Here is a 26,253-nt window from a genome sequence, read left to right as displayed (position 1 = left end):
TACTTGTTATCTCTCTCTGTCAAATAAATAAATAAATCTTTAAAAAAACTTAAGAATTGGGGCGCCTGGGTGGCTCAGTGGGTTAAGCCGCTGCCTTCAGCTCAGGTCATGATCTCAGGGTCCTGGGATCGAGTCCCGCGTCGGGCTCTCTGCTCAGCAGGGAGCCTGCTTCCTCCTCTCTCTCTGCCTGCCTCTCTGCCTACTTGTGATCTCTCTCTATCAAATAAATAAATAAAATCTAAAAAAAAAAAGGGTGTTTAAAAAAACTTAAGAATCAAAGAGCAATGTACACATATTCTATGTATATAGAGAAATAAATATATCATAAATATATATATTTCTCTATATATTTCCCTTATACATATTTCTTTCTCTATATATTTCTATATATATACAATTGGCCCCAGGTCCTCTCTGTTGCCTAGGACGAAGGGGTCAATGCAGAAGCAAACTAACTACTACTTCGGGAGCACTTCCCAGAATACAGAGAATTTATAGAAATATGTACATAAGTTTCAAAGAGCAATATTTATATTCTAGAGATACTCTAGAGAAAAAGTGGATTGAAGAAGAAAATGTCAGGCTGCGGTACCACACGGGGCCTCTGGGCGCCGCTGTCGGCCAGTACAGGGCAAGCGCAGTCGCCCGGGATTCCTCAGCCTCCAGTCGTGGCTTTCCTGCGCAGTCACCAACACAAACGGAAGGAAACCCTGTTCTCACACTGAGGCTCCTGGCCGCGCAGACTTTGCCAACAGACACGGATACCCAGCTCCGTCTGTCATGGTCGAAATGTTCTTCCAGTGACCCCGTAGATTGCAGTTTCTTCAGCTTTCCGGAAGGACTAGGACCCCGCGAGAACTAGAGCGAGCGATGGGAGGGAGCTGTTTTCAGAGGCGCCCAGCCGGCAGGCTGCAGGTACTGTTTCCCTTCCTGCTATCTTTGCTCTACCCCGCGCTCTGCGAGCAGATCCGCTACTCCATTCCCGAGGAACTGGCCAAGGGCTCGGTGGTGGGGAACCTCGCCAAGGATCTCGGGCTCAGCGTCTTGGACGTGTCGGCTCGGAAGCTGCGAGTTAGCACGGAGAAGCTGCTTTTCAGGGTAGACCCGGAGAGCGGGGACTTACTCGTGAACGACCGAATAGACCGTGAGCAGATATGCAAAGAGAGAAGAAGATGTGAGTTGCAGGTAGAAGCCGTGGTGGAAAATCCTCTAAATATTTTTCATATCATTGTGGCTATTGAGGATATTAATGACCATGCCCCTCAGTTCCATAAGGATGAAATCAATGTAGAAATCATTGAATCTGTATCCGAAGGTACACGAATATCCCTTGACCCTGCCACTGACCCTGATATAAATATGAACTCAGTTAAAGATTATCAGATAAATCCAAACCCTTATTTCTCATTAATGATGAGAATTAATTCTGATGGTGGTAAATATCCAGAGTTATCTTTGGAGAAACTCCTAGACCGGGAAGAGCAACGTTCTCATCGCTTGATATTGACTGCCTTGGACGGGGGAGACCCACCACGAAGTGCCACCGCTCAAATAGAAATATTTGTCAGGGATGCCAATGACAACTTCCCAGTGTTCAGCAAAGAAGAATATAGAGTCAGTGTTAGTGAAAATCTGCCCGCCGGATCCTCCGTGCTGCAGGTGACAGCCACTGACAAAGATGAGGGGGTCAATTCAGAAGTAAACTACTACTTCAGGAGCACTGCTCAGAATACAAGGCACATGTTCTCACTAGATGAGAAAACAGGTATGATTAAGAATAACCAGTCACTGGATTTTGAGGATACAGAAAGATACAGCATGGAAGTGGAAGCAAAGGATGGAGGTGGTCTCTCTACTCAATGCAAAGTCATCATAGAAATTCTAGATGAAAACGACAACAACCCTGAAATAACCATCACTTCTCTCTCTGATGAAATTTTGGAGGACACTCTTCCAGGAATGGTGGTGGCACTCTTCAAAACACGGGACAAAGATTCTGGAGATAATGGAGAAGTTGTGTGTAACATAGGAAGGGATATTCCTTTCAAGATTTATTCCTCTTCTAAGAATTACTACAAGCTGGTGACAGATGGAGCCCTAGACCGAGAACAGACTCCAGAATACAATGTCACCATAACAGCCACTGACAGGGGAAAGCCGCCTCTCTCTTCCAGTACTACCATCACTCTGCACATTACCGATGTCAACGACAACGCGCCGGTTTTCCACCAGGCCTCCTATGTGGTCCACGTGGCAGAGAACAATCCTCCAGGCGCCTCTATTGCCCAAATCAGCGCCTCCGACCCCGACCTGGGGCCCAACGGTCGCGTCTCCTACTCCATCGTCGCCAGCGACCTGGAGCCACGGGCGCTGGCGTCCTACGTGTCCGTGAGCGCGCAGAGCGGGGTAGTGTTCGCGCAGCGCGCCTTTGACCACGAGCAGCTGCGCGCCTTCGAGCTGACCCTGCAGGCGCGCGACCAGGGCTCGCCCGCACTCAGCGCCAACGTGAGCCTGCGCGTGTTGGTGGGCGACCGCAACGACAACGCGCCGCGGGTGCTGTACCCGGCGCTGGGGCCCGACGGCTCGGCGCTGTTCGACACGGTGCCACGCGCCGCGCAGCCCGGCTACCTGGTCACCAAGGTGGTGGCGGTGGACGCCGACTCGGGACACAATGCCTGGCTGTCGTACCACGTGCTGCAGGCCAGCGAGCCGGGACTCTTCAGCCTGGGGCTGCGCACGGGCGAGGTGCGCACGGCGCGTGCTTTGGGCGACCGGGACGCGGCCCGCCAGCGCCTGCTGGTCGCTGTGAGGGATGGGGGACAGCCGCCGCTCTCGGCCACGGCCACGCTGCTCCTGGTTTTCGCCGACAGCTTGCAGGAGGTGCTGCCGGATGTCAGCGACCGCCCTGAGCCCTCTGACCCCCAGGCTGAGTTGCAGTTTTACCTGGTGGTGGCTTTGGCCTTGATTTCAGTGTTGTTCCTCCTCGCGGTGATTCTGGCGGTTGCTCTGCGCCTGCGAAGCTCCTCCAGCTCTGCCTCCTGGGGCTGTTTTCAGCCTGGTCTGTGTGTCAAGTCAGGACCTATGGTTCCTCCCAACTACAGTGAAGGGACTTTGCCTTATTCCTACAATTTGTGCGTTGCCCATACTGGAAAGACAGAGTTTAATTTTCTAAAGTGCAATGAGCAGTTGAGTTCAGGACAAGATATACTACTTTGCGGTGATTCATCTGGGGCCTTAATTCCACCTCAGGGTGGGCATGATTTGATTGCACATCCTGAGACTCTCACACCGGTGAGTTCCACTTTTTTGTCTTCTGAAATATTCTACTAGTTTCTCTTTCAGGCATAGTAGTGCATTTTTATATATAAAATCTTACTTTAAAAATCCATAACTAATAACCTTTTTGTCTTCTCAGTGTTACTCTTTGCTGATTATATTTTTCAAGATTAGCTTGGTTAATAAGTTGCTCTATAATTCAGAAATAATGTCACTAATTTGGAGAAATCTAGTCAAGTTCAGATTTAGCAAAACAGGCAGTGTTTTGCCAAATAAATTAATAGGTAATTATTCAAATCTGGTAAGATTTCGGATGAATTTTCCATATCCTACTTATATGTTTTGAGTTTAATAATATTAAGCTATTCATTAAGTATCAAAGCAAGTGCTTGTTTCAATGAAACATTTATTGCAAATAATATCCTGGGTACATTTAGGTATCTTTCTTCATTTATTTTAATAGTTTAAAAAACTAAACATTTGAGTGGATTTGATGAGCAGATCCACAAGTCTCTGAAATTCTGTGGAAGTTACAGATATATGTATTTTCCTTGGATAATGAGTCAGAACTTGTTTTCTATTGCCAAGGTTTCTACAGTCCCCAGAACTTAATACTAACTACCTTAGAAGAAATATTCTCTTCTACTCTTGGTTTTTCTAGTTGTTTTCTTATATTTATCTTTTCTTGGAGTTTAAATTGCACTCTTCCCTAATTTTTTTTCTTCTATATTGCAAGATAACAAATTTCCAAGAAAGCAAATGAAACGTCATTGCCTTTTGTACTCAGTCTCTATCTCTGATTGTCTGATATAAAACCTTCGAAGACAAAATATAAAATCTTTGAAGAGTAGTTACATAAACTGTTCTGAACTTGTTCTCTGAATAAAAGATGTGAATCTGTAGGCACCTGGGTGGCTCAGTCGGTTAAGCATCTGCCTTCAGCTCAGGTCATGATCCCAGTATCCTGCAATTGATTGGGGAGTCAGGTTCCCTTCTCAGCGGGGAGTCTGCTAGTCTCCCTCTCCCTCTGCTCCTCCCCTGCTTATGCTCTCGCTTGCTTGCTCATTCACTCTCTCTCAAATAAGTAAATGAAATCTTTTTAAAAAAAGATGTGAATCTCTCAACTCCTCACCATTGTGGAGAGAACTGCTGCTGGGTTGACTGGCACATACCATTGAAGAAGTGTGAACCACTTTACTTTGGGCTTCCATACAAAATGCTGAAAGAAGAGATTGTTTATGTTGGCATCAGTGCTCTGGTGAAAACAGGTCATTTGAGTAAATATTTATTTTTTTTAAACATACATCACAATTCCAACTTTGTAATTGTAGCTTGATATTCTTATGGATATTTTTCTTTGCATTACAACCCAGGCATGTTATTTTTTTTTAGTTTGTGGTTACTTGCTCAATTCATTTAAATAGGGCAAATTGACTTCTAATTTTATATGCCTACAATAGACTTTTTTTTCAGAAAAATTCACAAAGGCTCAATAAAACTATTTTAGAAAGAATATTTTAGAAGAATATTTTGAAAACATTTTCCACAATATTCTTGCTAAACGAATTTAATTGTTGATTAGTTAAAGCTAAAATAAAAACTATAAGTGAGCTATAAGGGATGTATCTCATATAGTTTCTAAATGAATGCCTATTAAACATAATGGAACCATTTCAATCAAAATTTCAAAAAATATTGTAAAACTTTTGTGAATTTAGTTAGAAGCTTATATGAAATAGAAGAGGTATTACTTAACCTTTTAAAGTGGGTACATTTCTGCTGAGAAAATAAGTGTTACAAGTGTACACTTGACCAGTTATTTTCATTTAATATTTTATAGTACTTTCATGCCATTTATCCTACTCAGTAAGAACCCTACAAATAGTAGTTAGCTTAAGGGATATCACTTAAGAAACCAAAGAAGTATGGTAAAATAAAATAAAATGTCCAACAAAGAATATGGTTTGTTGTCCACTGCATACATAGCGGGTGCAGTAACTTCTGAGGACTCTGAGCGCCGCTGTTCGCCTACTGGGAGAGAAATGCAGCCTGCGCTCAATCCGGATTCTCAGGGCTCCGACCATACAAAGCTCCTCAGTTCCTACCAACCGGCTGCAGAGCTGCAGCAAAACTCATTCCAGAATTTAAGGTGCCTAGGCTACAGAGGTCCCTGAAGCCAGAGGAAGAAAAAGGAATCGGCCCAAACACACAAAGCGCGCAATGAGTACTTGGCGAGAATTCCTTGATTAGACAACAATGGCTGCTAAAAGGACCCGCTCCAATCGCACCGCGCTGGTTCTGCTCGGTCTTTTTCTCGGTCTATCATGGGAGGCTGAAGCACGGCAGATCCGCTACTCCGTTCCTGAGGAGCTGGAGAAAGGCTCCTTCGTGGGCAACATCTCCAAGGACCTGGGGCTGGAGCCCCGCGAGCTGGCGGAGCGCGGAGTCCGCATTGTCTCCAGAGGTAGGTCGCAGCTTTTCGCTCTGAACCCGCGAAGCGGCAGTTTGGTCACTGCGGGCAGAATAGACCGGGAGGAGCTCTGCGCTCAGAGTGCGCGGTGTCTGGTGAATTTTAACATTCTTGTAGAAGATAGGGTGAAACTTTTTGGGGTAGAAATAGAAGTAACTGATATCAACGATAATGCCCCAAAATTCCAAGCAGAAAATGTAGACGTAAAAATTAATGAAAACGTGGCTACAGGAATGCGATTTCCTCTCGTGGAGGCGGTTGATCCGGATGTGGGTGTGAACTCCCTCCAAAGTTACCAGCTTAGCTCCAATAAGCACTTCTCCTTAGCGGTTCAGAGTCATGGCAATGGAGTCAAATACCCGGAGCTGGTGCTGGAGCATGCCCTGGATAGGGAGGAAGAGGCAGTGCACCACCTTGTCCTCACTGCCTGGGATGGGGGTGACCCCCTCCTATCTGGTACGGTTCTTATCAGTGTGACTGTCTTCGATACAAATGACAACGCGCCAGTCTTCACATTGCCAGAATACCGAGTGAGTGTTCTGGAGAACTTGCCTGTGGGCACACAGCTGCTGACAGTCACTGCCACAGACAAGGATGAAGGAGCCAATGGAGAAGTAACATATTCATTCCGAAAATCACCTGACATGCAATTGTTGAAATTCCAACTAAACAAAAATACTGGGGAAATAAAATTATCAGAAAATCTAGATTATGAAGAAACAGATTTCTATGAATTAGAAATACAAGCAGAAGATGGAGGAGCATATCTTGCAATGGCAAAAGTATTGATTACAGTAGAAGATGTAAATGACAACAGTCCAGAGGTGACCATAACATCTCTGTTTAGTCCCCTGATGGAAGACTCGCCTCTAGGAACTGTTATAGCCCTTTTAAACGTTCATGATCCAGACTCTGGGCAGAATGGACAGGTCACCTGTTCCATATCAGAGAATCTACCATTTAAATTGGAAAAATCCATCGATGGTTATTATAGACTGGTGACACACAGAACCCTTGACAGGGAACAGGTATCCTCTTACAATATTACAGTGACGGCCACAGATGGAGGAAATCCACCCCTGTTAACGGAAACTCACTTTACCCTGCAAGTGGCAGATATTAATGATAACCCACCCACCTTTTCCCACATCTCCTACTTCACCTATATCCTGGAGAACAATCCTAGAGGTGCCTCCATCTTCTCTGTGACTGCACTAGACCCAGACAGCAAAGAGAATGCTCAGATTATTTACTCCTTAGCTGAAGACACTTTCCAGGAAGCACCTCTATCCTCCTACATCTCCATAAACTCTGACACAGGAGTCCTGTATGCACTTCGATCCTTTGACTATGAACAGTTTCGTGATTTACAGATTCAGGTGATTGCCACTGACAGTGGGGACCCACCACTCAGCAGCAATGTGTCACTGAGTATATTCGTGCTGGACCAGAATGACAATGCACCAGAGATCCTGTACCCAACCCTCCCCACTGATGGCTCAACAGGCGTGGAACTGGCCCCTCGTTCTGCGGAGCCCGGCTACCTGGTCACCAAGGTGGTAGCGGTGGACAGAGACTCTGGCCAGAACGCCTGGCTGTCCTACCGCCTGCTCAAGGCCAGCGAGCCAGGGCTCTTCGCAGTGGGGCTGCACACAGGCGAGGTGCGGACAGCGCGGGCCCTGCTGGACAGAGACGCGCTCAAGCAGAGTCTAGTGGTGACCATCCAGGACCACGGGCAGCCCCCGCTCTCGGCCACCGTCACACTCACTGTAGCCATTGCAGATAGCATTCCAGATGTATTGGCTGACCTGGGCAGCCTGGAAGTCCCCCTTGACTCCCAAGCTTCAAGCCTCACGCTGTATTTGGTGGTAGCGGTGGCTGCAGTCTCCTGCGTCTTCCTTGCCTTCGTCATCGTGCTGCTGGCGCTCAGGCTGAGGCGCTGGCACGCGTCGCGTGTGCTCCAGGCTTCAGGAGGCGGGCTGGTGGGCGTGCCGGCCTCGCACTTCGTGGGCGTGGACGGGGTGCGGGCTTTCCTGCAGACCTATTCGCACGAGGTGTCCCTCACCGCGGACTCGCGCAAGAGTCACCTGATCTTCCCCCAGCCCAACTATGCGGATACGCTCATCAGTCAAGAGAGCTGTGAGAAAAAGGATCCTTTGTCTTTGTTAGATGATTCGAAGTTTCCTGTAGAAGATACCCCTTTGGTTCCAGTGAGTTCTAGTTTTACTCTCCTTTAAAGAATTATAATTGGCATTACTTTTAGGTTTAGCATAATTATTATAATATGATATTGTTATAATATCATATTATAATTATTTTTAGCATAATGATAGAAATTTCCGATCTTTATTTTTTCACTTTTTTTCTCCGGTTTAATGATATTTATCTCTTGCTAAAATAACGAGGAGTAGAACTTAGTGGTTATTGAGGTTTGTATATTTTTACTTTCTGGTCAGTATTCACCTAATCCCAATGAAGGCCTGTGGTCATAGGCTATTATGATTTGCCTTGGAGAACCTTCTATTTTACATATTTGTTGAATACAATATGACAGTTCCTGAGAGTACTTCAATACAGAAGTGTCTCTCAATTTATGTGCACTTCTCTTGGCCACGTGCTGAAACCTGGCCCCTTAGGCAACTCTAGTTCTTGTTTTCAAGGCAGTCCCGCATTAGCTTCACTGTAAACAATGCCAAAACAAGTCCTCTCAATGTTGTTCTTCCCAAGGAGAAGAGCAACACCACTTCTCAGTACTTTTGTGGTTATATTTTCCAAACTATACCGTGTAGCGACAGTAACAGTTGAATATGCTTCCTAGAGAAATTTGAATTTTTCATTAATATTTTCTTAACAATTGATAACAATATGTGCTTAAATTTTTCCAAGTGGTAACAATGAAGCATCCTTTTTGCTTGTGATTCTAATTTCAAACTGTTATGTGGAAGACATAGCATTTTAATTTGACTTTCCTTGCCTGGTAGACATTCTATAGAACCTACAGAAGGTTAAATGAAAGCAAAAGCAAAAGATGTGTGCCAACAGTATTTCAGTGGCTCTTTAATGTAGAAGAACGGAGACCCACATGAATATCTGAAAACTTGAAATTAAGAGTCACAATAAACTTAAAGTCAAGAAAGAAAGATCGCTTCTTTGGGAGATCTGAAATAAGCAGAGAAATACACAAAATTATTCTAGAAGTCCAATATGCCATCCATTGTGCAACAGAGTTATCTGTCACAGAATTATTCTAAACAAGTGATCAGTAGAGTTACTGATGAACCCATTTACTTTAGTGAAAATGGTGATGTATTTGGTTTGGTACTAACATTCTTCTGGACTAATATGGTAGAGGAAAGTCAAAGAATGCCCTAATGTGTCTCAAAATACTTATAAGACCATAACTTTTCTCATGTCATTCAACAGTTGTTGAACAGTAGGTCTGTGGAAGGAGAGCACATCCTTTTGGGTCATAGTTATTAGCTTAAATCATGGAAAGAGACATTTTAAATTTCTGACTTTGGGAGTCAAAATTATTATGCATCTATCTGAAATAATTGTTCTGAAAAATACAGATTTATAAAACAAAGTCTTTTGACATGGTAGTTATTGTAACCGAGTGTTTTAAAATACTGTTATTTAAAAGCAGTACAGAACACTCTAGATGATTCTAATGAGTAAGGGAATGACTGCCTTCTAGTTCCTAAATATGGGGAATGGGTTAATACTTTCTAGCTAAATATAAGCTAGGATTGAAGATGAAAAAGTTTTTTGCTTATCTTCAGTACTTGCCTTTGTGGATAATTACTTTTAAAAGGAACCACAGTGATTACCTCTGGATGGAAGAATTGGAGAGCAATGAGCCATGAGATAGGAGACCTACTTTCCACTCTATATTCCTCTGTGCTTTTTGTTTTTGAATTTTGAAAAATCCTTTTACTTGTTCAAAGTTTATGTAAATTTTTAACATATAAAACATATGGCAGTTTTGACCATGTGAAACATGTTTCATGATGAAAATGAAATCAATCAGAAATAAGATTCAATATTTTTAGCTATCACCTTACATTTTAAAAAGATTTCCTGGGGCGCCTCGCTGGCTCAGTCGGTAGACCATGCAACTTTTGACCCTGGGGTTGTGGGTTCGGATGCACCCACGTCGGGTGAAGAGATTACTGAAAATAAAATATTTTTAAAAATTAAAAAATGAAAAATAAGAAGATTTCTGAAATACCGAAAAACTAGATTGCGGTTCCACACAAAGCCTCTGGGCGCCGCTGTCGGCCAGTACAGGGCAAGCGCAGTCGCCCGGGATTCCTCAAGATTGTAGCCTGGGTTTTCCTGTGCAGGCAACAACATAAAGAAAAAGAACCCGCTTCCACACCGGGTTAAGTGCTGCGCAGACTCTCTCCAGTACACAAAGATTCCCAAACTGGAGGCTCTGTATGTTCTAGGGCCGAAAGCTACCAGTGCGATAGCGTGCACTCTCTCCAGCTGGAGAGACTGGGACCCCGCGAGAACTAGAGCGAGCGATGGGAGGGAGCTGTTTTCAGAGGCGCCCAGCCGGCAGGCTGCAGGTACTGTTTCCCTTCCTGCTATCTTTGCTCTACCCCGCGCTCTGCGAGCAGATCCGCTACTCCATTCCCGAGGAACTGGCCAAGGGCTCGGTGGTGGGGAACCTCGCCAAGGATCTCGGGCTCAGCGTCTTGGACGTGTCGGCTCGGAAGCTGCGAGTTAGCACGGAGAAGCTGCTTTTCAGGGTAGACCCGGAGAGCGGGGACTTACTCGTGAACGACCGAATAGACCGTGAGCAGATATGCAAAGAGAGAAGAAGATGTGAGTTGCAGGTAGAAGCCGTGGTGGAAAATCCTCTAAATATTTTTCATATCATTGTGGCTATTGAGGATATTAATGACCATGCCCCTCAGTTCCATAAGGATGAAATAAATTTAGAAATCAGTGAATCTGTTCCCCTGGGGACTGGAGCAATTCTTGAGTCTGCAGAAGATCCTGATAATAGTATGAATTCACTGAGCAAATACCAGTTAAGTCCTAATGAGTATTTCTCCTTGGTGGTGAAAGACAGTCCTGATGGTAGCAAATATCCAGAATTAGTACTGAAGAAGACCCTGGACCGAGAAACACAAAGCTCTCATCATCTGGTGCTGACAGCCTTCGACAGTGGGGATCCACCAAGATTCAGCACGGCTCAAATCCAAATCCTGGTGGTAGACGCCAATGATAACCCCCCAGTGTTCAGCCAAGATATATACAGGGTCCGTCTTCCTGAATGTGTACCCCCAGGCACTTTGGTGGTGAAGGTGAGCGCCACTGACCAAGATGAAGGCTTCAATGCTGAGATCAGGTACTCATTCCTTGGTGTAGCTAATAAAGCCCAGCACGTGTTCTTTCTGGATTCTGCTACAGGAGACATTATAACTCATCAACCCTTGGATTTTGAAGAAGTAGAAAGATATACCATGGATGTAGAAGCCAAGGACCGAGGATCCCTCTCTGCGCGGTGTAAAGTAATTGTAGAAGTTCTGGACGAAAATGACAACAACCCTGAAATAGTCATTACTTCTTTCTCTGATCAGATTTTGGAGGATTCCCTTCCAGGAATGGTTGTGGCTCTCTTCAAAACACAGGACCAGGATTCTGAGGAAAATGGAGAAGTTACATGTAGTTTAAGTAGAGATACTCCATTTAAGATTCATTCTTCATCTAAGAATTACTACAAGCTGGTGACAGATGGAGCCCTAGACCGAGAACAGACTCCAGAATACAATGTCACCATAACAGCCACTGACAGGGGAAAGCCGCCTCTCTCTTCCAGTACTACCATCACTCTGCACATTACCGATGTCAACGACAACGCGCCGGTTTTCCACCAGGCCTCCTATGTGGTCCACGTGGCAGAGAACAATCCTCCAGGCGCCTCTATTGCCCAAATCAGCGCCTCCGACCCCGACCTGGGGCCCAACGGTCGCGTCTCCTACTCCATCGTCGCCAGCGACCTGGAGCCACGGGCGCTGGCGTCCTACGTGTCCGTGAGCGCGCAGAGCGGGGTGGTGTTCGCGCAGCGCGCCTTCGACCACGAGCAGCTGCGCGCCTTCGAGCTGACCCTGCAGGCGCGCGACCAGGGCTCGCCCGCACTCAACGCCAACGTGAGCCTGCGCGTGTTGGTGGGCGACCGCAACGACAACGCGCCGCGGGTGCTGTACCCGGCGCTGGGGCCCGACGGCTCGGCGCTGTTCGACACGGTGCCACGCGCCGCGCAGCCCGGCTACCTGGTCACCAAGGTGGTGGCGGTGGACGCCGACTCGGGACACAATGCCTGGCTGTCGTACCACGTGCTGCAGGCCAGCGAGCCAGGACTCTTCAGCCTGGGGCTGCGCACGGGCGAGGTGCGCACAGCGCGTGCTTTGGGCGACCGGGACGCGGCCCGCCAGCGCCTGCTGGTCGCTGTGAGGGATGGGGGACAGCCGCCGCTCTCGGCCACGGCCACGCTGCTCCTGGTTTTCGCCGACAGCTTGCAGGAGGTGCTGCCGGATGTCAGCGACCACCCGGAGCCTTCTGACCCCCAGGCTGAGTTGCAGTTTTACCTGGTGGTGGCTTTGGCCTTGATCTCGGTGCTCTTCCTTCTCGCATTGACTCTGGCCATTGCCCTTCGCCTTCGAAGCTCCTCCAGCCCCGCTGCAAGGGGTTTCTTTGGGTCTGCTCTCTGCTCCAACTCTGGCCCTGAGATTACTCCCAACTACAGTGAGGGAACATTGCCCTATGCCTATAATTTATGTGTGCCAGGGGATCAGACTAATCCAGAATTTAAATTTCTCACATCTGCTGATCATTTTCCAGCCACACAAGATACTCTTAACAAAGATAGCCCTGCAGGGCTGTTGGCTAGCATTTTAATACCTAACGTTGAAGCAGATAAGACGACTTTTGAACAGGTAAGTATTTAAAATAATGCTTTTTATATTATAATATGCCAAAATATTCCAATGTAGTATTGGTATTTTTAAAATATTTTATTTATTAGAGAGAGACACCACTAGTGAGAGAGTGAGAGTGCATGGGGGGGGGGAGCAGAGGGAGAAGCAGACTTCCTGCTGAGGAGGGAGTGCAGATTGGGGGGGGGGCTCCATCCCAGGACCCCCAGCTGGAGACCAGAGCGGAAGGCAGACACTTAACAGCATTAGTGCAGTAGGGGACTGAGCCACCCAGGCGCCCCTATAGCATTGTTGTTTAAAGATTTCTAGATTCAGGGGTGCCTGGGTGGATCAGTTGATGGAGCATGTGACTGTTGATCTCAGGGTTATGAGTCAAGCCCCACTTCGGCATAGAGCTTACTTAAAAATAAATATATAAAAATAATGATTCTAGAGTCGATCTCTTCATAAAGTTCCTTAAAGTAAACCTAGGTCAAACCTAATGATATAACTGTTTAGACTGAAGTTTACAATGCTGCAGCCCTTCTGTTATGAAATTTAAAGTAAAAAATATATAGAAATCTCTGGCAAATTTTTCATGAAATAGAATAATTCTTTTTTAAAAAAAACGATTTTATTTATTTGACAGAGAGAGAGAGATCACAAGTAGGCAGAGAGATGGGGAAGCAGGCTCCCTGCTGAGCAGAGAGCCTGATGCAGGCTTCCATCCCAGGACCCTGGGCTCATGACCTGAACTGAAGGCAGAGGTTTAACCCACTGAGCCACCCAGGAGCCCCAAAATAGAATGCTTCTTGACCTAAGAATATGGAACACAATTTTAGTTCTATGTCATGGTATTTTAAATAATAACCTTATTCCCATCCAAATTTCCTCAAATGTTTCATCTTTATGTTATTCAATAAAGAAATATTGGTGGGAATTATAGTCATGAGCTCATATTTTTTCTAACCATGCTAGTTCCACATCCACAAATGCTATTCCCTTCAGTCAGTAAAAATCAATAGGAAGCAAATCTAACCTGCAAGTTTTCAGTTCCAGTAGTATTTGAAAATATTTTTTAAATTAAACAAGCCCTTTTAATAGTCCTTTTATTAAGTGATCTTGATAAACCTTTAATATCACATTATACAATTCTTTATTGTGTGCAATTTTCAGTGTTACAAATATGTGTAATTCTTGAAGTGTGTAATAACGTCTGGAAAAAAACACATCAGTTGGGTTTCTTACTCCTTGCAATAATAAGATTCGGCTCTAGGCGCCGCTCTTCACCAATCGGGGAATGGGAAGCTGCAAGCGGCAGTTCCTCCCTCCCCCATCTCTACAACACAAAGCCGAGTAATACGGATACTCACAGATTCTGATGCTGGAAACTTAAATAGTTCGCTCCCTAATATATTTTGGATGCAGTCATTCCGGAACTTCGTAGATACATAAGCTGATTCAGAACAAAACAGTTCAAGAAATCAGGGAATATAGGCTCAGCTTACTGCTATGGGGAATCCGCCACTGCGCCTGGACCGCAGCGGGCTGGTCCTCCTACACCTTTTCCTGAGGACGCTACAGGAGTCTGGGGCAGGACATATCCAATACTCGGTGCCCGAAGAGACAGACAAAGGCTTCTTCGTGGGCAATATTTCCAAGGACCTGGAGCTGGAACCCTGGGAGCTGTCGGAGCGTGGAGTCCGCATCATCTCCAGAGATAGGATGCAGCTTTTCGCTCTGAATCTGAGAAGTGGCAGCTTGATCACCGCAGGTAGGTTAGACCGGGAGGAGCTCTGTGAGACACTGTCATCCTGTTTTTTAAATATAGAGATACTTGTGGAAGATACCCTGAAGATTTACGGAGTGGAGGTGGAAATAATGGATGTTAATGATAATGCTCCCAGCTTCCAGGAGGCGGAAATAGAGATAAAAGTCAGTGAGCACTCAACTCCGGGATCCAGATTTCCCCTTCCTATCGCTAGGGATCCAGATGTAGGAATGAACTCCCTCCAGCGCTATGAGCTCAATCCTAATAGTTACTTTTCATTACAAATGAGAGGCGGAACGGATGGGACCATGAATCCTGAACTAGTGCTGGAGGGGAGTCTGGACCGAGAGAAAGAGTCTGCTCACCACCTCCTCCTCACAGCCTTCGATGGAGGAGATCCCATCCACCAGGGTGCTGTTGCCATTCGTGTGGTGGTCCTCGACGTAAATGACCATGTACCAAAGTTTACACAGTCTGTATATCGAGTGAGTATTCCTGAGAATCTCAGGTCTGGAACTCGGGTGCTCATAGTAAATGCAACTGATCCTGATGAGGGAATCAATGGGGAAGTGGTCTATTCATTCCGGAATACAGAAAGCAAAACTTCTGAAATATTCCAGTTGGATTCTCAAACTGGAGAAGTCTTAATACGAGGGTCTCTGGATTTTGAGAAACATAGATTCTATGAGATGGAAATTCAAGCCCAAGATGGTGGTGGTCTCTCCACTACTGCTAAGATATTGATCACTGTTGTGGATGTGAATGATAATGCTCCAGAAATAACTATCACATCTTCAACTAATTCAGTTCTGGAAAACTCTCCTCCAGGTACGGTTATTGCTCTTCTAAATGTGCAAGATCAAGATTCTGGGGAAAATGGTCAAGTTTCATGTTTTGTTCCTAACAGTCTACCTTTTAAGTTGGAAAAGACTTACGGAAATTATTACAAGTTGATAACAACCAGAATGCTGGACAGGGAGCAGGTCCACAGCTATGATATAACCCTGATAGCCACAGATCAGGGATTTCCACCCTTGTCTACAGAAACTCACATTTCACTAAACATAGCAGATGACAATGATAACCCGCCCACATTTGCTGACTCATCTTATTCCATCTACATTCCTGAAAACAATGCCAGAGGAGCCTCCTTCTTCTCAGTGATGGCAGTGGATCGGGACAGCAGTGAGAACTCCCAGATCACTTATTCCTTGGTGGAAGATACCCTCCAGGGAGCACCTTTATCCACCTACATCTCCATCAACTCCAACACTGGCACTTTATATGCACTGCGCTCCTTTGACTATGAACAGTTCCGTGACCTGCAACTGTGGGTGACAGCGCAGGACAGTGGAAAGCCGCCACTCAGCAGCAATGTGTCTGTTAACATATTTGTTCTGGACCAGAATGACAATGCCCCTGAAATCCTATACCCCACTCTCCCCACTGATGGTTCCACAGGAGTGGAGCTGGCTCCTCGCTCCGCAGAGCCTGGCTACCTGGTCACCAAGGTGGTGGCAGTGGACAGAGACTCTGGCCAGAACGCCTGGCTGTCCTACCGCCTGCTCAAGGCCAGCGAGCCAGGGCTCTTCGCGGTGGGGCTGCACACGGGCGAGGTGCGCACAGCGCGGGCCCTGCTGGACAGAGACGCGCTCAAGCAGAGCCTGGTGGTGGCGGTGCAGGATCACGGGCAGCCCCCTCTGTCGGCCACGGTCACGCTCACCGTGGCCGTGGCCGACAGCATCCCGGACGTCCTGGCGGACCTAGGCAGCATCGGGACCCCCGCCGACCCAGACGATGCGGACCTCACGCTCTATCTGGTGGTGGCGGTGGCGGCCGTCTCCTGCGTCTTCCTCGCCTTCGTCATCGTGCTGCTGGCGCTCAGGCTGAGGCGCTGGCACGCGTCGCGTGTGCTCCAGGCTTCAGGAGGCGGGCTGGTGGGCGTGCCGGCCTCGCACTTCGTGGGCGTGGACGGGGTGCGGGCTTTCCTGCAGACCTATTCGCACGAGGTGTCCCTCACCGCGGACTCGCGCAAGAGTCACCTGATCTTCCCCCAGCCCAACTACGTGGACACGCTCATCAGCCAGGAGAGCTGTGGGAAAAGCGAGCCACTGTTGATAACTGAAGATTCAGCTGCTGGTTTAGGCAATCTTGACTCCACGAACAATCAGGTGAGATTTATTACCTGCCTCCGAGTTGCTAGTATCTCTGCACAAGTCTTTTAAATGGCTTTTTCAAAACAAAACCAAAAACCAAAATCAATACTTTTTTTGGAGGGGCACATATTCATTGTGTATATATTTAGAGCAATACATGTAAGTTCCTGTACTTTATCTTTCAACAAATTAACATCATTTTTCAAGAAAGTTTTTTTTTTCTCTCCCCCCTGGCATATTCTCTTTTGATTCTAAAGGTCTAGTTCAGCTATTATGGCTTGCTTTATAATAAGTTAAATTTTAGTAATATTTTTCTATCATCAGTGTCTGTGACTATCAATGTAAACTGGTTAGGATTCAAATTATGATTCACAGTTTTTATTTCTCTATTACAACGTCACATTGCCTCCCCTAATTTATAATTATATTCTACCATTATTTGCTTTATTTCTAATGTTCAAATTTGACCCTCTTGGTTCAGTGGGATACACTCTGTAGCTCTTTTCCTTATCTATACACACATATACACACACATGTAGGAGTTTACAAATGTAAGCTTTTCTCTAAGCATGAAGCAATTCTATATTGGTCTTTGATGGGTGATGATATGTTTAAATTATGTTAATTATTTTGTTTCCCTTTTTTATTTTTACTACCAAAACAGATATATTGACTGCATTTTTACTAATAGAATCTCTTGGGAGAGGAAATGTAGAGTACACTTTTTTCCCTCTCAAGTTCTAGACCTCTTATCTGTTTCTACAGTGGAGTCATTTGATTGTTCTGAGTAGTTGAATTGTTGAATGGGTATTATTTCCTTTTATTCTTTTACTGGTACTTTAGTGTGTGTGTTCGAGATTTTTTGATGTGGTCATTTCATCTGCAGAAATAATTTTGATCCAGTGCTTCTCAAAGTTACTTACAAATTGGCTAAACATGCTTACATTTTTCAGATTTACTGATGTGGACCAATTTGTAAATATAAGAGATGCAGTGGTTATTTGGACCTTATGAGACTGATTTAGCTGGTATTACTATTTGGTATTTCCTTTTTTTGTTGTTGTGGTTTTTTTTTTTTTTCAATATGCCCATGAGCCATGGATTCCTTTATTTCCCTTGAAAATTCATTTCGTATCATATGTAAGTATATTCAATCCTTATATTCAGAACCAACTTGTTATTGAAGCCCTGGTAGTTACCTAATGACCTCTATGTTATCTGAAACAATTTCAAAGAAAGTCAAGTAAGGAAAGGAGACTTTTTGAGGATATTTGATCACAGGAATCATCTCCATAATCAGTTCAGCTTAGCACTCTTCATACCTCTTTGAAATGTTTGGCCCAGATTGTTTACATATTCAGTTTCCCTTCAAATTTTTCTCTCTCGTTTAGGTACTGACCTTAATATATTTAGCTATAATTGAGTGTCTGATGTTTGGGCAAAAAGAATTTCAACTGTAGGAAAGGGAAGTCCTGCAACAGGTGCCTAAATTTGTCCCGATGTCAAGAAAAATGTCAGAGTGTCTTGACCATGTAGGGATAAATTTTATGCCTATGGAATTCCAAACAAAAAAAAAAGGTATTTTACTTGAATTGAAATTATATGAATAAAAAGGATATGAGGTATTGCTGGGAGAAGGAGGTTGTTCCATATATATTTGTATATATTTATTTATATCTTATATATCATAATGTATATATTATGTAATGTATATATTAGATATATATATATACTTAAAACATCGTCTGAACATTTAGCTGGCAACCAAAATCTTAGAGAAAAAAAAATGAAAGATTAACTTTTTTTAAAAAAAAGACTTTATTTATTTATCCTTTGACAGACAGAGATCACAAGTAGGCGGAGTGGGGGGTGGGATGTGCGGGGGAAGGAGGCTCCCTCCTGAGCAGAGAGCCTGATGTGGTGCTCCATCCCAGGACCCTGGGATCATGACCTGAGCTGAAGGCAGAGGCTTTAACTGAAGGCAGAGGCTTTAACAATCTTTCAGGCACCCCCAAAAGATTAGCTCTGAAACTTGAGGTTCAGGTAGATATTTTTGACTCAGAGGTAGTGATAAAGTTCTGTTATGGTACAACATGTGGTCCAGTTCAAGAGAAGGATAGGGGCACCTGGGTGGCTCAGTCATTAAGCATCTGCCTTCCGCTCAAGGTCATGATCCCAGGGTCCTGGGATTGAGCCCCACATCCAACTCTCTGTTCAGCAGGAAGCCTGCTTTTCCCTCTCCCACTCCCCTTGCTTGTGTTACTTCTCTCTGTGTCTGTCAAATAAATAAAACCTTTTAAAAAGAGAGAGAAGGATAAAAATAAAATACCCTCACATTTTTGCATGTCAATAAATTCCTATGGTAACCTACTAGGGTATTGTTTGTGGTGAAAGTGTATAATAGTTGATAATCCTTTTCATAAATCTTTCATAAATTTCATAAATATCTTTAAGAGATTTCACTTGATCTTAGACAAAAGACTGAGAACAGATCTTTTTTAAAAATATTTTATGTCAGAGAGAGCGTGCGCGCACAAACAAGGGAAGTGGCAATCATAGGGAGAAACAGGCTCCCCCACTGAGCTAGGAGCCCGATGTGGGACTAGTTCCCAAGACCCTGGGATGGGGCCTAAGCCAAAGGCAGCTGCTTAACTGACTGAGCCACCAGGTATCCCATAAATCTTTTTCATAAGTAGCAAGGAAGACTATATGCCATTGGTCATCTTTATCCTGAGTATGCATCTGAGCTCCCCCCCCACCCCCACCCCCGCCCTTTGCTCTGGAAAAAGGAGAAGGAAAGTTATCTGCACATAAGATTGAAGATAATACTGGCTATTATTTCATGGCTGTAAAAATTTCCCCATATCACTTGGTGAGGCTACTTTACCATGTGGTCTTTGTTCTAAGTCTGGAGAGAAGTTTGCTTTGTTCCTTCAGTAGGTGCACTGCCTCTCATTAGAAAAAGATAAACTTTTCTCATACTGGGTTAATGACTCTTCTATGGAATCATATCTTTAAAGAACTTCCTTTGGTAGTAAACACTAGAAAACAGACACATCCAAAACTTGTTTATTGCCTCATTCCCTATACGTCAGTCCAACAAATCTGTCAGAATAGCTGATGTCATTATTTGCAAGGCTTTCGACTGCAGTTTTCTAAGTAGACTCCGAGCGCCGCTGTTGGCCAATGCGCTCGCTTGAAGAGCGGCGTCCACCGTCTACCTAAGTGACTTTCTGCGCAATCACGGAAGCGATTCTGAAAGGAGATAAAGCCCAGATACGGGCACTCTTCTCAGCACGTGATTCTGGAATACGGAATGGGATACCTTGAAACAGCGTTGAGTTTTCTACGCATTAGCAGTAAATATTTAAAACACAATTTGTAAAGCATCTTCTCATAACATCTGAAGCTGCAGCCGCGAAGAAAGGATGGGAACTAGGGCGAAGCAGAGGAGCCTTACCGGGCAGCGGCAAGTACTCTTTCCCTTCCTGCTGCCTTTGTTCTGTGGGGGGCTCTCTGAGCAGATCCGCTACTCTATTCCTGAAGAAATGGCCAGGGGCTCAGTGGTAGGGAATCTTGCTGAAGACCTGGGGCTGCATGTACAGGATTTACTGAACCGCAACCTGAGAGTTAGTGCAGAGAAGCAATACTTTACAATAAACACAGAGAATGGCAACATACTTGTCAGTGACAGAATAGATAGAGAGTCGCTCTGTTCCCAAAGCGCCCTGTGTGTGGTGCCCCTAGAGATCGTGGCAGAGAATCCTTTAAATGTTTTTCACATAACAGTGAGGATAGAAGATATAAATGATAATCCACCGTATTTCCCCCAAAATAGCATTGTCTTACAAATCAATGAACTTGCAATTCTAGGAACTCGGTTTGGTCTGGAATCTGCTATAGATGCAGATGTAGGACCTAATTCACTCCAGAGTTACCAACTCAGCTATAATGAGTATTTCTCTCTGATGGTGAAGGATAAGACTGAAGGCAAGAATGCCCCAGAATTAATTTTGGAGAAGCCCCTGGACCGGGAACACCAGAGCTCCCATCTTCTGGTTCTGACCGCACTGGATGGGGGTGACCCAGTCCGAAGTGGCACCATTCAAATCAGGATTGAGATCACTGATGCCAACGATAATCCCCCAGTGTTCAGTCAGGATGTGTACAAAGTTAGCCTTCCAGAGAACTTGCCCTTGGGCACCTCTGTGCTAAAGGTGACAGCCATTGATCAGGATGAGGGCATCAATGCGGAGATCACCTACTCCTTCAAAACACTAAGAGATTTTGGAAACATGTTTATGCTAGACCATCAAAATGGAGAAATTAAATCCAAAGGTCCTATAGACTTCGAAATCAGTAGTAGCTATACCATGAGCATAGAAGCCAAGGATGGTGGAGGCATGGCCACTGAATGTAAAATTATAATAGAAATTTTAGATGAGAATGACAATGCCCCAGAGGTTATTTTCACTTCAGTGTCTAATTCCATAACCGAGGACGCAGAACACGGGATGGTGATTGCTCTGTTCAAAACACATGACAAAGATTCAGGCGAAAATGGAGAAGTCACATGCCTCATAAAAGAAAAAGTTCCTTTCAGAATTGAATCTTCTGCCAATAATTACTACAAGCTTTTAACAGATGGGTCTCTGGACCGGGAGAAGACTCCTTCATACAATGTCACCATCACAGCCACAGACAGGGGAAAGCCACCTCTTTCCTCCAGTTCTAGTATCATTCTGCACATCGCAGATGTCAACGACAATGCACCAGTTTTCGAACAGGCTTTCTATTTGGTCCACATTGCCGAGAACAACCCTCCTGGAACCTCCATCACCCAAGTCCGCGCCTCCGACCCGGACCTGGGGCCCAACGGTCGCGTCTCCTACTCCATCGTCGCCAGCGACCTGGAGCCACCGGCGCTGGCGTCCTACGTGTCCGTGAGCGCGCAGAGCGGGGTGGTGTTCGCGCAGCGCGCCTTCGACCACGAGCAGCTGCGCGCCTTCGAGCTGACCCTGCAGGCGCGCGACCAGGGCTCGCCCGCACTCAGCGCCAACGTGAGCCTGCGCGTGTTGGTGGGCGACCGCAACGACAACGCGCCGCGGGTGCTGTACCCGGCGCTGGGACCCGACGGCTCGGCGCTGTTCGACACGGTGCCGCGCGCCGCGCAGCCCGGCTACCTGGTCACCAAGGTGGTGGCGGTGGACGCCGACTCGGGACACAATGCCTGGCTGTCGTACCACGTGCTGCAGGCCAGCGAGCCAGGACTCTTCAGCCTGGGGCTGCGCACGGGCGAGGTGCGCACGGCGCGTGCTTTGGGCGACCGGGACGCGGCCCGCCAGCGCCTGCTGGTCGCGGTGAGGGATGGGGGACAGCCGCCGCTCTCGGCCACGGCCACGCTGCTCCTGGTTTTCGCCGACAGCTTGCAGGAAGTGCTGCCGGATGTCAGCGACCGCCCTGAGCCCTCTGACCCCCAGGCGGAGTTGCAGTTTTACCTGGTGGTCGCTTTGTCCTTGATCTCGGTGTTGTTCCTCCTCGCGGTGATTCTGGCGGTTGCCCTGCGCCTGCGAAGCTCCTCCAGCTCTGTCTCCTGGGGCTATTTTCAGCCTGGTCTGTGTGTCAAGTCAGGACCTATGGTTCCTCCCAACTACAGTGAAGGGACTTTGCCTTATTCCTACAATATGTACGTTGCCTCGGATTCCCAGAAAGCAAGGCTTAATTTACTCACTATGACGTCAGAAATGGGACCCGTACAAGATCTCTCTACTGATGCTTCGTTTGTAGTAAGTGCCACTGAAGAGAATAACAAATTAAACTCTTACACTGATGCTTCTGCTCACGTGAGTGTCAATAAACAGGTTTGGTTTAATTTTCAAATAATATTTTGGCAAAAAATCTTAAACAGATCATATCTACTATCACTTTGCTTACCCACTCTCAATATTTTCTTTTCCTTTCTGTGTCAGCCAGTGACTTCATTATTAGCCCTTGAGTATTTTGAAATACTTTGACAATTTCACCTGAGATGGTCTTTATCCACCTACACGCTCTATCTCCTTTACTGTGACAAATGGATATTATGGTGCTATTGCCACAGAAATATTTGTAACTGAAGCATAAATGTTTTCTTTCTGTGGGTGTTTCTCTTTCTCAGAACATCAATATTTTGAGTATATAAGCCTTTTTCTTCATAATTACAAAGTGAGTAAAATGCATAAGAAAAGTTTAAAAAAATCTTTTAAAGATTTTATTTATTCAAGAGACAGAGCACTAGCTAGGGAGAGGCAGAAGCAGAGGGAGAAACAGACTCCCTGCTGATCAGGGAGCCAGACCCAGGCCTCCATCTCAGAACTCTGGGATAATGACCTGATTTGAAGGCAGATGCTTAACAGACAGCAGAGGCTTAACTGACTGAGCCACCCAGGCACCATGAAAGGCTTTTTTTCCCTAAAGGACAGAGTAGTATTTTAATAACAGTCCATTACATTTGCTAAGGATTCTTTGAATCCCACTGAATAGGCCAATTTTATTCCCAATATTTTCTCAGAACTATCTGTAGATTTCCTTCCAGCTTTAAAGATATGTTGTGGTAGGCCTGCCAAATATGCTTATCCTCAGAATCCAAATATTTACATTCATGAAAGCAGAATTGTGGGATTTTTTCCCTTAATTTTGACGGGCTTTCAAATGTATTACCAGTCATTTTCAGTAAATGGAATTGGGTTTGTTACTCAGAAAAAGGTAAGTTTTTACTATTCTTTGGATTGCTAATTTTCTCAAACATGGTTTTGAAATAAAATGTGTTAGTACATTGTAAAGTACTACTCTTACTTCCAGTAAATGCAAGTTGAAATGCTTCCATTCTGTCCTAAAAATGTTAATGTGTCTTATTCACTTGACTTCTTGTCCATGTGCTTCTGATAATATATACAATTGCATTTCCTATTTTTAGGTCTCCATATTGTATAATTTTTATTTCTAAATACTAAATATTGGCAACCTTTTAAAATAGCTTCTCTAAGTATATTTAATACCTGTAAAAATCTGCCCCTTATCACAGCCGAGTGAGAAAGTTTAATTTATTCTATGATTTCTCAAAACAGGAAACACCTAGGAAGATGTCCCATAATAGGTGTTTTTTGGGAGTGGTGATATCAAACTAGGTGCACTAAAGTTATACGGTTAAAATTACTTTGTATAGAAACTTCAAATTCATTTGAAAGGTTATTGGAAAAACAATACAACTACAGAAAATAATCTCAAGAAAGCAGCTCTATATGAAAAATTTTAGAGAACTACAAAGAAGTTGACTGAAATTCCTAGTAAAAGGAGGACTGTGATTTTTTAGTTGGCTCCACTTACATCCCTACTTGAGGAACAGTAGGTGAAGCTATTTGAGGTACAAAAACCAAAGATCCTTCCTGGAGTTGAAGATTGTGCAGTAATTGGTTAGGACTCTGAGCACCACTGTTCACCAATCTGGGAGAGAAAAACAGAGATCCTGCTTGCCTCCTGCTTGCCCTGCAGGCACCTGTAGCACAAAGCCCAGATAGAAACTAATCATCTCTGGGACTATGAAGAAAATGTTGGATTCTGAAGATGGGAAAAACTGGTCCTGACTTGGGTGGTCTAGGGACAAATTGGAACTAATAACCTCCAGGAAATCGATAATGATTTCTGAGTGGCTGCATCAGGACTGAAAATGGCTTGTCCTGCTGGGAGTTCTCCTGGGGAATCTATGGGAAACTGGGTGTGCCCAAATTCACTATTCACTTCCTGAGGAGCTGGAGAAAGGCTCTAGGATGGGAAACATCGCCAAGGACCTGGGGTTGGAGCCCCAGGAACTAGAGGAGCGCGGAGTCGGTATAGCCTCCAGAGGTACAACTCAAGTTTTCACTCCAAACCTTCGAAGCGGCAGCCTTATCTTCGCAGGCAGGGTAGACTGGGAAGAACTCTGCTTGGGGGTCTTAAAGTGTCAATTAAATCTGGAGGTTTTGCTGGAGGATAAAGTAAAAATATACGGGGTTGTGGTAGAAGTGAGAGACATTAACAGTAATGTCCCCTATTTCTGGGAAGATGAATTAGAAATAAAACTGAGTGAAAACGCAGCCACTGGGTTGCGGTTCCCTCTTCCCCATGCTTGGGATCTGGATATCGGGAAGAACTGTCTCCAGAGCTACTGACTCAGTAGTAATACTGACATCTTTCTGGACGTGCAAAGTGGAGCAGATAGTAACATGTACCCAGAATTGGTTTTGGAGCATGCCTTGGACCGGGAGCAGAAGGCTATTCATTACCTTGTTCTCATCGCCTCTGGTGGGGGTGACCCAATCCGCACAGGCACTGTGCGCATCCGTGTGATGGTAGTTGATGTGAATGACAACGTACCAGTATTTGCACAGTCTGAACCACATGAGTGTTCCAGAGAATGTGTCATAGGCACTAAGCTGCTTTGCGTAAGCACCATGATGGAGGACCATGATGAAGGAACCAATGCTGATGACCCTGATGAAGGAGCCAATGCTGAAGTGATGTATTCCTTCTGTTATGTGGACAAGAAGACAGCGCAAGTTTTCAAACTAGATGCTAATTTAGGGACGATTTCAACAATAGGGGAGCTGAACCACAAGGAATTGAGGATTCTGTGAGATGGAAGTGCAAGCTGTGGATAATGCAGGATATTCTGCACAAGCCAGAGTCTTGATCAGAGTATTGGATGTGAATGATAACGCCCCTGAAGTAGTTGTCACCTCTCTCTCCAGCTCTATTTTGGAAAACTCTCCCAGAGGGACACTAATTGTCCTTTTAAATGTAAATGATGAAGAATCTGGGGAAAATGGACAAGTGATCTGTTTCATCTGAGAGAATATGCCATTTAAATTAGAAAAGTCTTATGGAAATTACTACAGTTTAGTGACAGACACACTCCTAGATCCAGAACAGGTTCCTAGCTACATCATCACCATGACCGCCAGTGACAGAGGAAGTCTGTCCCTGTCCACAGAAACTCACATCTCACTGAAAGTAGCAGACACCAATGACAACTCTGATGCTTTCTACACTGCCTATATCATGAAGAACAACCCTAGAGGAGCCTGCATAGTGTCTGTGACTATCTATGACTCCCGACTATGGAAAGAACGCCCAGGTCACTCACTTACTCACTGGTGGAGGACACACTTCTCGGAACATCCATATCCTCCTACATCTCCATCAACTCTGACACTGGCATTCTATATGCCCTGTGTTCCTTCGACTATGAACGATTCCAAGACTTGCATCTACAAGTGATGGCGCATGACAGCAGTGACCCTCCGCTCAGCAGCAACGTATCTCTGAGCCTGTTGGTGCTGGACCAAAACGACAACGTGCCAGAGATTCTGTATCCCACCCTCCCCACCGATGGCTCAACAGATGTGGAGTTGGCACCCCGCGCTGCAGAGCCCGGGTACCTGGTCACCAAGGTGGTGGCGGTGGACAGAGACTCTGGCCAGAACGCCTCGCTGTCCTACCGCCTGCTCAAGGCCAGCGAGCCAGGGCTCTTCGCGGTGGGGCTGCACACGGGCGAGGTGCGCACAGCGCGGGCCCTACTGGGCAGAGACGCGCTCAAGCAGAGCCTGGTGGTGGCGGTGCAGGATCACGGGCAGC

At 45.4% G+C, this 26,253-nt stretch overlaps 1 protein-coding gene across 34 annotated transcripts in view; it reads left to right on the top strand.

Annotated features, from left to right (window-relative positions):
- LOC116586430 (protocadherin gamma-C4) overlaps positions 1 to 26,253 on the top strand; it is a 173,745-nt gene that overhangs the window by 69,820 nt on the left and 77,672 nt on the right. For 5 of the 34 annotated variants that reach the window (XM_032336413.1, XM_032336412.1, XM_032336414.1 and 2 more), the window contains exon 2: positions 541 to 864. The exons of 12 other annotated variants lie outside the window; for them this stretch is intronic. In XM_032336413.1, coding sequence (XP_032192304.1) covers positions 541 to 567 — 27 coding nt within the window. In that variant the 3' untranslated portion in view covers positions 568 to 864. Of the gene's footprint in view, positions 1 to 540; positions 3,292 to 4,322; positions 7,957 to 9,311; positions 12,697 to 13,851; positions 16,618 to 18,874; positions 22,446 to 23,708; positions 25,733 to 26,253 lie in introns of those variants that run through there. 17 more of the 34 variants (XM_032336408.1, XM_032336389.1, XM_032336419.1 and 14 more) reach the window with 17 other exon arrangements.

The sequence above is a fragment of the Mustela erminea genome, chromosome 3, assembly GCF_009829155.1.
Source record: "Mustela erminea isolate mMusErm1 chromosome 3, mMusErm1.Pri, whole genome shotgun sequence".
Lineage (NCBI taxonomy): Eukaryota > Metazoa > Chordata > Mammalia > Carnivora > Mustelidae > Mustela > Mustela erminea.
Note: the sequence above shows the minus strand (reverse complement) of the source record. Positions and strands in the feature narration are given on the sequence as shown.